An 11,608-nucleotide genomic window follows, 5' to 3' on the forward strand; every position below is an offset into this window, starting at 1 on the left:
GAGGTCGAGCAGGTACAGCCGGTTCTGGGACCTCTTCACCTTGGCAAGAAGCCGCTGCTCCCAGTCCCTGATCCTGAGGACGCTGCCACGCTCATCCAGCTGGCCAATGCTGATAATGCTTGAACGCAGCTGCGGGATGTAATATACATCCGTTAGCGTGCGGTGCTCGCTGTTCTGGCATCTGAAGATGATGGTGCCACGTCCTCAGATCGCCACCCTTGAGCCATCACCGAACTTCACCATGCCGGTCACATCGTTGTCGAGCTCAGAGAAGTCTGCCTTGGAGCCCGTCATGTGGTTACTGGCATCGGAGTCTAGGTACCACCGCTGCTCCTACTCGCCGCCCACACGTCCGAGGTGAACTTGGGTGCGCGGTTCGTCGAGGTTGACAGCCTTCAGAGCCTTCCCAGGCCCTTCCACTGCCATCATGTCTCCCTTCTCCTTTGCCTCAATGTCGTGCAGTGCACAGAATGTCGCCATCAGGAGAGTGGCCTCTTCATCATCTTCAGCCTGCGCCAGATGAGCCTTAGCATTCTTCTCCTGCTTACGATTTGGGCACTCCTTTGCCTATTGGCTCGTCTTCCCGCAGCGTCGGCAGGCGTTGGGGTCGACCTTCTTCTTCTTCTTCTCCGAAGAAGCCTTGCCGCTGCGTTTGCAATCGCCACCGTGGCTGGAGGAAGCTTCCCTGGACTTCTCCTTCATCCAGGCAGCCCACTCCTCCTCTGTCAGCAGCAGCTTGCCGCTGTCCATCGTTGCTGTCGCCTGCTCTAGGCGCTCGTCCACCGCCCGCAACCGACCAGTCACATCCTCAATGATGAGGGTTGATAGGTCCATCATCGTCTCTATGGAGAGAGCGATCTGGATGTACTTCGCCGGCATGGAGTGTAGCTACTTGGAGACCGCATCTTCTTCGTCGATGGTTACATCGTGGCTCCTCAGCTTGCTGATGATCGTCTGCAGGCAGAGGGAGAAGTCCTCCACCGATTCAGCATCCTTGAACTTGAGTTTGGCGTACTCCTGCTTCAGCAGCTAGGTCGTCGCCTTCTTTACGCGGTCGGAACCGACGCGGATCGCCGCAATGGACTCCCACGCCTCCTTAGCAGAGCTCTTCGCCCCCAACGGCTTCTTGTACTCCATAGGCACATCAGCGAGGATAGCCTCCAACGCTGACATGTCGTCTTCTTCATTGTCGGTGCCCTTGTCAATAGCATTCCAGAGTCGTCGGGCTCTGAGCTTGACCTTCATGGTCACCGCCCACTCGCCATAGTTGGTGAGAGTCAGCGTCGGCCAACTGGTGCCGCTGACCTCCTACACCGTACGCACGACAACCTCCTGTCGTGGTTGGGCCGCCACAGCAGCACCACTGTTGTCGCCCATCTCCAAACCGTCCATCATCGCCAGCGGTTAGTCCGGCGACGACGCTTGTACGGCTCTGATATAACTTGTTGGTCCCTGGCTGCCCTGCACAGGTAAGCAACTAGCTTACCAGCACACATACTCACTCACTTGGCTAGAGGTAGAAGAAGAGATTGAGAACAACGCACACACACACTCAGCACAAGTACCAGTGTTGGCCGACGCCCTGCCCTTTGGTTTGTGGCAATTGAACTGAGTATTCCATTGTCCTTTGAATGGAATATATACAATTCTAGCTCTACCTACCAGGTACATAGTTGTTGGCCAACTACCTACACCTGAGTACAAGAGTACACCAACTACCTACTCCTAAGGTACAAAGTATATCAACTACTCCTAGCAGTACAAAGCTTACCTCAGCCCACTATCAAGACATGGATGATGTAATAGCTACTAACTAATGTACTAGAGGTGACTTATTGCTATACTGCTACAGCTACAGAAACTGGTCGGCAGAGCCGATTAGTCCCCAACTCCTAATAAAGAGTGGTCGGCCGAGCCGACCAGTCTCCAACCAAGGAGAAATAGGGAACAACATGTTATGTCTAACAGGGTCGCCTTCCGCGGCCCCTCGGGACCTACGGGCCAGGCCACCTGCGGCAAGTGTATCCGGGTAAGAAGAAGAGATAGATGCTGCTGATTCTTCAGCGCCTGTGGCTGTGAGCTGTGAGCATACGTCGGGTACAAACCTTTTTCGGTTTAGGAAATTAAAAGGTTCATGGTGAGCATTTACACGCAGGTGACGAACCGCGGGACGGGTGCGTCGACGACGGCGAGGATCGTGGACCAGTGCAGCAACGGCGGCCTCGACCTCGACTTCGAGACGGTGTTCAAGAAGATCGACACCGACGGCCACGGCTACCAGATGGGCCACCTCGACGTCGACTACCAGTTCGTAGGCTGCTGAGATCGAGCAAGCCATATGGTGATCGATGAACTATGCGTGCAACCGGCAGAGGAGCGTATCAGAGAGAGGTGTGGTGTCGTGGAATAAGATGCATGGAAGGTCAGGAGCCTGCAGCTGCGGATGATGCAGACCTGTAACCAATTACTGTAGTACTAAATAAATGGAACTACACCATGAATAAAGTATGGTTTTTTATATTTCTTATTATACCTCGTGTTGAATTGAATACATAAAAAATACATATAACAGATTCTTCAACTCAAGCTGGAAATTAACAACCATGTTTTAAATTTGTTTGTTTATTATCGCAGAACCTGAAACTTCTGGACAGTTATTGACGCTAATTAGGCCACGCTAGTAAGAAGCTACATCGCTCGATAGAGGCAAGGCAAAGATGAGCATAGCTGACTTTTAGATCGGCCTTGTCTAACAGCATGTTCGCGCACGAACACTCACCTGCTGCCTCTAGCGATAAGCGGCAGGATGCGGGAATACAAATCCGTGTCATGTTTGCTACCCTCTGATTCCTACACACAAAATATTGATCTATTGTCGGACGAAAAAAACTATGACAAGCCATGCTCGTAATCATGAGCGGTGTTTTGATCTTTTTTTATTAGATAGTTACCATATATGGTTTGGGTTATGTTTTGTCCTCATGTTAAAATTATTTATAATCACCTGTGAGCTCTATGCATAACCTAGCAATTTAGGTTCAATAAATAAAACATGACCAACTAAAGATGCTTAGAGCATCTCCACATATCTCTTATACCCTCCCCTATATATATCCTTTAAATAGGAAATGTAATAGCTACAGAAGATCTCCTATACATGTATTCTTTAGAATATCTCCTAAATCCACCACCATCTCTCTAAAAAATGGGAGACCTTTCCTCGCTCTTAAATCAGGATGTGGTTTTATATAAAGATTTTGGAGCATATGCCTTCTTTAATGCATCGTCGAGAGATGGAGCAACTGTGTTCCCATCCTTTACTAAATTTTATACTTGATCTTTTTTTCAATGATGATTTACATTATTTTTTTAATTTTTATGTGACAGTATTCAAAATTTATGTCGATTATGCCAACATGGATTGTACTAATTTTTGCTTATTCTGAATGCTGAATTTCTTCTCAAGTTGTGCTAGATTTTTCTTTATCATAGTGTTAAATTTGGAAAGGCAAGACTGAACCACAAATTTGTACTTTTGAATAAATTATGTGAACCATTAAGATTCAGATGAAACTGTGAATCAAATGTTGCCATAACGTATTGTGCACTTATTTAGCATCGCAACAAGTCATTGTTATATACAAAGGAGGGAATATATGTAATTACATAGTCATTGTTATAGAAAAACAAGATTGACACCCAGCTTTTAAGAAAAGCTCATGGTGTTTGGTTCACTCACTGGTAACATAAATAGTTTGGGAAACGGTGGTGGCGTGTTTACTTAATTTGTTTGGTTGGAGCACGGTAATATTATTGAGAGCAAGGAGAGCAGATGCGCTGCACCAGCAGCCTCCTGTAATGCTTTAAGGCTCGGGGAGGAGTGGAATCAAAAGTGAATAGGCCGGTATCTATTTACGTGGTACCTGATAACGGTCCGACCTTAACCAAACATCCATATCGTTTTCTATTCCCCTCCGCGATCAGATATCGTTACATTTTCATGAACCAAACACATTGTTGTTCCAAACATACCCTGAAATAGAAAGCTACACCATTGATTAGAAGAACTAATTGACATAGGCGAGGAATGGTTCAGAGCACGAAAAGATGTGAAAACCAAAAAAAAAATGTGTCGTCTAAAAATTCAGCTACTCATTTCCTATATCAATGTATACTTTTGACCTTGGTCCCAAGTCATCATTCAAAAACACAAGGTATTGAAACATTCAAAATTTGTCTCAAATTACAAGTTATTCTAGATGAATTAATTCTTCTAAAATCCCAATCACATGCTCAAAATTTGGTACGCACAAACTTTCTCTATAGTTAAGGCAAGGTTACATGCACCATTTACTATAGCCCCTAATTTGTCCTAGAATTGCTAGAATGCCTTATATTTCAGGAAGGGAAGTAACATTTGTGATATAAAATAAGTACTATTAGATCAATTATTATATAATTATGAATATATTTTTGTAATAAACTGAATTGGAGATCGATATAAATGTGAATATTATTTACTTCAAGTAGTTTGGTCAAACTTGAACTACTTTACGGATATGAATAACATAGTTGCATTATTAGGACTTGCTAGCGCCCGGACGTAGTGTCCAGACGCTGCCCGCACAGGGACCGAACGAGCGCCTAGCGCGTCAGGCTCACGAGGGATCACACCAGTAGTGGTCCCGCGCTGCACCGGACATCGTCCATGCCGCCAGCCACTTCCCACGCGCATTCCATGTGGAACACTGATCCACTTTTGAAGGATCCGGATGGAATAGTTGCAACATACAAAAGAAGATAGTTGAAACACTTGAAATAAACATTTGAAACATTTTGCAAAAACACCTGAGAAACATTTAAAAACCATTGCAAACATATGCAACATCCAGATGAAACACTTGAAAACATGTGCATGAAACACCTGAAAACACTTTGACACATATGCTTGCAACATGCATGTATGCAACATCTAGATCTACTTTTGCAACATCCAGACAAAACACTTGTAACATTCGTCTGGAACAGATGAAACATTTGGAACATATACTTGAAACATACGTATATAGCCATTACAACATGTGCAACATCCTGATCTACTTTTGCAACATCGATATACAACACTTGCAACATACCTTAGAAACATCCGAAACACTTGAAACATACTATTGCAACATGCGCTTTTAGCGTAGCATCTGCTTGCTCCTTGGACGAATGGAAGCTCATCGACGTGGAGCTGAACGCCGGCAAAAAGCTCGAAGGCGCGGAGGTCGCCGGTGTCGAGGTCATCGGTGGCACGGACCTTGGCAGGAGCAGGGGCAAGCGGATGGAGCACGGCCGCGACAGGAGATGCGAGTCCAGGAGCGAGGTAGCGAATGCCTAGCACGTCGGACTCGCCGTGCGCGGCACGGGGCGGGCGGTGGGGGTGGTGCAACGAGGATGGGTCCGTCCCACGAGCAGAGCGAGCAGGCGGGACGGCGTGGGCGAGTGCGGGGTCCGTCCGGACGGACAGCCATCCTATAAGAAGCATTTCGGTTCTTTATTTTTTTGGACTGGGAAGTACTTTCAACGTACCTTTCCAGATTCCAAGGCTAGTTACTGCGGAGTACTGCAGATAGCCCCGTATATAGGTAGAAAAAATTAGACGTGTGGCAAGAAGCATGTCACATGCATGCATGATGCATGCAGGATTTTCAACAAGAAGAGACTGCAAAAGCCCGGTCAAGGCTTGCGTGCTAGCTAGCTGGTGGCGGCCTGGCTAATGCACATCGGCACATGCATGCGGCTAGCTGCTTCATTGCCATCAAAAAAGCAAAAACCACCAGAGTCCAGACTCCAGAGATAAAGCACTAGTACAGAAACAACCTTTAGTCCAGGTTCTCAACCCCTTTAATCCCGGTTTTAGAATCGGGACTATGCAATCGGGACTAAAAGTTACAGCTGTGGAGATTCGAACCTACGACCTCCCACTTCAGCTCTTGCACGCGTTACCATCTCACCTACCATCACACATCTAACTTAGATAAGATACGTTTTCCTTTTAAATTCAGTTTGGAGACACCTTTAGTCCGGGTTTAAGACATAAACCGGGACTAAAGGTACCTTTAGTCCAGGTTCGTGTCTCAAACCGGAACTAAAAGTCACACTTTTAGTCCGGGTTTATGTCTCAAACCGGGACTAAAGATTCTCGCACTGACGTGCCTCTGACACACCTCGATAGCCGTTGGGCAGGGACCTTTAGTCCCGGTTGGAGCTACCAACCAGGACTAAAGGTTTTTCTAGTCCCGGACGCAAAAAATAACAGGACTAAAGCCAAATTTCAAAGTGGATCAAAAATCGTTTCTCTACTAGTGAAGGTAGTCTCGTGGAGTGCACGGACGACGATATACTTGAAGTGGATGACTCTCCGGTCGACATCAAAAGACCTTACTAACGATGCTGGAATTCCGCAGCAGGCCAGTTATTATATTGTACTTTTCAGCCAACGAATATAGTTTTCTCTCACAATATTTTAGCATAAGCTAAATTTCAGCGATCGATGCAGATCTCGACGGGTGTAGTACGTCGTCGCTGCCTCGCTTCCCCGTTGCCATCCGACGCACGCAAGCATGCACAGATGGAGTTCGTGGAGATCCACCGAGCCGCCGCGCGCACTGCTAGCTAGGTCAGCGTTCCAACAGCGCATGTACGTACAGCCACATGTGGGTAAGCACTAAGCAGTAAGCTAGGACGTAGTGGTGGGACTGGTTTGGCCAACACCGTTTGTTTGGTTTGACAAATGAGGTGATCCATTATGTACTCATTTAACACTTTTTTTTGTTTGGTTTGTGGAATGAAATAGGTTCATGCACCATCACTTTATTCCTCACAAGCTAATAATAGTACTAGTACAAGGAATGGAGTCGTTCCACCAAATTTGTGAAGGGGCTCCTCAAACCAAACACCATGATTCGGCGAACTGAACTGGTCACATATTTCACATGAAAACTCTAAGTTGTAACTGCCTCCGTTTTTAGTTTCTAAAGGTACGAGATGTTCTAGAATTCGTGTCACAGTCAACAATTTTTTTAACAAAAAATAAAAAAAAAAGTGAACAGTGTGCGTGCTACGTACTGCATAGATGAACTGCATGATGCGTGTTCCTTGCTTGTACGTTTCCTAATTATTATCACGTGGTCATCCTACTTATTTACCATAGGATCCAGGAAACCCATACCTTAGCAGCTATGTTCCCACAAGAAAACGGAAACGTGAAACGGAAATGGAAACCTGAGTTTTTTTTTAAATTACACAGTACAATGTACGGGAAACGTAAATGTTCCTTATCGGAGATGTGGACGTTCTCTAGGCCTTGTTTAGATGACTCCCAAATTCCAAGTTTTTTCACTCTCTCTCCATCACATCAATTTTTAGCCGCTTGCATGGAGTATTAAATGTAGGTAAAAAAAATAATTAATTACACAGTTTAGTTGGAAATCACGAGATGAATCTTTTGAGCCTAGTTGGTCAACGATTGGACAATATTTGTCAAATAAGACGAAAGTGGTACTATTCATCGGGTTGAAATTTTTTCGCAATCTAAACGAGGCCCTAAACAACGTTTTCGGAACGTCGAATGAACCATGTTCCACATTTCCGGCTGCTAAGACCCGTACTTGTGCTCAGCAAGCAGGCGAAACGGCGATTATGACCCAACGTACCTTCCGTACGCTGCATGCATGAGGTGTCTAGCGTCTTCTGTCCACATCGTACGGCGCACCCAGACCTCTATATAATGCTAGCCTCTGATCTCCATCGAGGTATAACGAACACACCTCACATTCGTCACTTGGTAAGCAAATCTCGCTACTACTCACGGATATCATGCATGCATGAGAGAATAAATCTTGCTGCCAATAACATCATCATCTATCCCCACCATGGATGCAGGCAGGCAAAGCAAACAGTAAGAGGCAACCGGCGGCGGCGGCGGCGGCGATCTCCGGAGGACGGGCGGCGCAGGCGCTGGTGGTGGTGGCCGTCGTGCTGTGCGCGGTGGCGGGTATGGCGGCGGCGCAGCAGGCGTCCAACGTGCGGGCGACGTACCACTACTACAACCCGCAGCAGAACGGGTGGAACCTCAATGCCGTTAGCGCCTACTGCTCCACGTTGGACGCCGACAAGCCGCTGTCGTGGCGCCAGAAGTACGGCTGGACGGCCTTCTGTGGGCCCGCGGGGCAAAAGGGCCAGGCCGCCTGCGGCAAGTGCATCCGGGTATATGTGTGTCGCTTCTAGTACATGCACCTTCTTCCTTCTGCTAGCTGGTTGCTGAAATCAGAGGATTCTGGTGTTCTTGGCTGGGTGGCAGGTGACGAACCGTGCGACGGGCGCGTCCATCGTGGCGAGGATCGTGGACCAGTGCAGCAACGGCGGCCTGGACCTGGACTACGAGACGGTGTTCAAGAAGATCGACACCAACGGGCAGGGCTACCAGAGGGGACACCTCAACGTCGACTACCAGTTCGTCGCATGCTGATCACTTCACTTCACCTAATCAAGTACTACTGTCTGTAATAATAAGCCATGCATGATGCACGGCGTGATCCATGAATAAACCGGATGGAGTATATAGCTGCCTGCCTGCAGCTGCGCAATCAAGCCCCGATCATCATTATATAAACCGCATTGGAATATAATAAAGTGGACTACTTATTATATATTACTTTCAAGAATGCCAAACCTTGGATGTTATTCTTATTCACTTCTATATAACTATTAATTATTTATTAATGAAGAAGTATACGATCGATTGAATTTAACTCTACACAAACTCTAACGCTCGACCGTCGTGGGTTTGGAAGTCTCTTCCCCAACTTTAGATCCTCGGCGGCAGGTTAGCCCGACGGTGGGTGGGTAGGGCGGCAAGGCGGCGGAGCGCCACCGGTCGTGGTGGTGGAGGCGGCGATTTGGACAAATCAGGGGCGGGGAAGGCTCGTCGGCGGTCAGTTGACGGACACGATGGATTAGGGAAAGGCAGGGGCGGAAGGCAGGCGGTGCAGTGTGTCGCTCGTGACCGCAAGCGGTGGCAGGAGGCGGCTGCGGAAAAGGGTCGTGTGCTCGCGTGGGAGCGCGACTCGTTGCGCTATACCTGCCTCCCTTTGCTTGCAACTTGATGAAGTGTCGTAACTCAAGACCTACTAGCGTACTTATACGATATATATGTCCACACTACTACAGGAATCAATTTGCGCAGCGTGGCCAAAATGGGCTCCGTGGCGGGCACCTCTTTTGCCCGCCACGGTTAACCGGTGGCCGGCCAGCGAGGCGCCCACTGCGGGAAAATGGTTTACCGCGGCGGGCCACCTTATTTGCCCGCCGCAGGAAATCGTTATTTACCGCGGCGGACAGTATGAATGACCCGCCGCGGTTAATACGATTTACCGTAGCGGGCTCTTTAAACTGCCCGCCGCGGTAAAGAGTTCATTTCCTGTGGCGGGCACTTTATATTGCCCGCTGCAGTAAAGCTTGTACAAATAATCACCGCCGCCCCTTCGTCTTCTCCACGGGTCTTCCTCTCTCTCAAACTCATGGGGGAGGTTTTGCCCTAAAATTTGAAGAAACTTTTGATTTGAGTTGAAGGGCTTGGATTTGAGGGAGGAGGACATCATAAGAGGTTCATAAAGGCTCCCCCTCTCTCCTTCCATCCTCTCTCTCTCTATTTCCATCACCTAGAGTTCTCTCTAGATCTATATCTAGATCTAGATCAATTTTAATGGAAAAAATGATGTCATGTATTTCTTTAACCTTAGATTCATCATAGGTGCACGCTTCATCTTTCACATCGTTATTTCCTCTCTTTTTCATGATTTTGGACGTAAAAATCATCAATTTCTCCTAATTCTTCTTTATTTGTTGATTGTGACGGATAATGTTCGCAGGTATGATGGATAGGTCGGAATGGATGTACCGGATCGATAGAGTGAATGATCCGCGGTACCTCTTTGAATTAAGGAAGTTTATTGCTGCTGGTAAAGCTCACCGTGAGAGACTGAAGCGGATGACAACCATATGTCCATGTTCTCGTTGCAAGAACCTAAAAGCCCACCGAGACAGCGAGGTGCAAACTCATTTGATCATGTATGGTTTCGTCGAGGGCTACACAGTCTGGACATTTCACGGCGAAAGAGTTGGTGCGAGTGGCGGTGCATCTGGAGTGAGCTCTTCGACGCCGACGACGACAGCACCATCGGTGAATAAAGATCCTTTAGGAGCACCCGGCTCCTCATCATCTTCAGCAGCAGCTGCGCCAGCCGACAGTGACAACAGTTGTCGTGATTACATCATGGTGGATGATATAATGCAAGACATGGCCGACGAAGCCGGCGACGGTGGGGATGGTCAGGATACTGTGAGCCAACCCGAGGATGTGCAGCTTGTTGAAGATCTAGTCAAACATTTCGATGAAGACGACGTTGTGTTGGGTTGCCCAAAGTGGTTGGAATATTTCAGAGAGTTGAAGCAGGCGGTAGTTGATCCTCTCTATAAGGACGGCGGCGATTGTCCGAAGGAGTGCACGGCGCTCCGTTTTAACCTCCATATGTTGATGTTGAAGGCTCGTCATGGTTGGTCTGACACTAGCTTCAATGAGTTGTTAAGCTACCCTGCCACCACGTACCCAACGGCTAACAAGGTGCCCGCCAATACTTATCGGGCCAAGAAGCTGATCCGGCCAGTGGCGATGAAGCTTAGAAAGTTTGATGCATGCCCTAACCACTGCATCCTGTATCGGGGTAATGAGTATGAGAATTTGACGAGTTGTCCGCACTGTGGCTTTAGTCGGCACAAGAAAAATGCTGGTTGTCGCGTGGATGCAGAAGACGAGGGAGGCTTGCGGGGTGGTCGGAAGAAGAACAAGAAGGGGGCAAAGAAGAGCAGTGTGGCCAAACAGATCTCGGCTCAGCAGGACGATGAAGAAGAGGGTTACACGCACAGGAAAAGTCCAGCACTGTCGGTGTGGTACCTGCCCGTGACCGATCGCCTGCGTGCAATATTCGGGAACCCGGACGATGCCAAGCTCATGTCCTGGCATGCATCAGCTGACCGCCTGAACGACGATGGCAAGCTATGGCACCCATTCGATGGCAAGCAGTGGAAGGATTTCGACGAGGCCTACCCGGAGTTTGGCAAGGAGCCCAGGCATGTTAGGTTCGCGCTAAGTACCGACGGGATGAACCCGTTCGGTGAGCTTAGCAGCTCGCACAGCACTTGGCCCGTCGTGCTCACCATCTACAACCTACCTCCCCATCTATGTCAGAAGCGTAGGTACCTTATGCTGACCATGCTTATCTCCGGACCGAAGCAGCCCGGCAACGATATAGATGTGTTCCTGGAGCCGTTCATGGAGGAAATGAAGATACTATTTGATGTTGGGGTCCAGATGGTGGATGCATCCCGCAAGGAGAAGTTCACACTAAAAGCAATCATCTTTGTCACCATCACCGATTACCCCGGTCTCTTCTCACTGTCGGGGCAGATCAAAGGGAAGACCGGCTGCGTAATTTGCAGTGGACAGTTATGGGCTAACCACCGTGGACCTCAAAAGTATCGGCTACAAAGATGACCCGTGGGT

At 48.0% G+C, this 11,608-nt stretch overlaps 1 protein-coding gene across 1 annotated transcript; it reads left to right on the forward strand.

Annotated features, from left to right (window-relative positions):
* The first annotated feature begins 2,134 nt into the window (after window positions 1–2,134).
* LOC136480308 (wheatwin-2-like) lies at window positions 2,135–8,515 on the forward strand. The gene is made up of 4 exons (XM_066477893.1): window positions 2,135–2,307; window positions 5,188–5,368; window positions 7,930–8,253; window positions 8,348–8,515. Exons 1-4 carry the CDS (start codon window positions 2,135–2,137, stop codon window positions 8,513–8,515), a joined length of 846 nt encoding a protein of 281 aa, XP_066333990.1.
* Window positions 8,516–11,608: the final 3,093 nt, after the last annotated feature.

Source organism: Miscanthus floridulus, chromosome 9 (genome assembly GCF_019320115.1).
Source record: "Miscanthus floridulus cultivar M001 chromosome 9, ASM1932011v1, whole genome shotgun sequence".
Taxonomy (NCBI): Eukaryota; Viridiplantae; Streptophyta; class Magnoliopsida; order Poales; family Poaceae; genus Miscanthus; species Miscanthus floridulus.

Bases quoted from the DNA above. Each gene is read 5' to 3' on its own strand.
- LOC136480308 (XM_066477893.1), top strand. From the start codon at position 2,135: ATGGTGAGCATTTACACGCAGGTGACGAACCGCGGGACGGGTGCGTCG. The intron at 2,308-5,187 runs GTTCGTAGGCTG...ATGCGCTTTTAG, and splicing joins CACCTCGACGTCGACTACCA to CGTAGCATCTGCTTGCTCCT. The intron at 5,369-7,929 runs GTAGCGAATGCC...CCATGGATGCAG, and splicing joins GATGCGAGTCCAGGAGCGAG to GCAGGCAAAGCAAACAGTAA.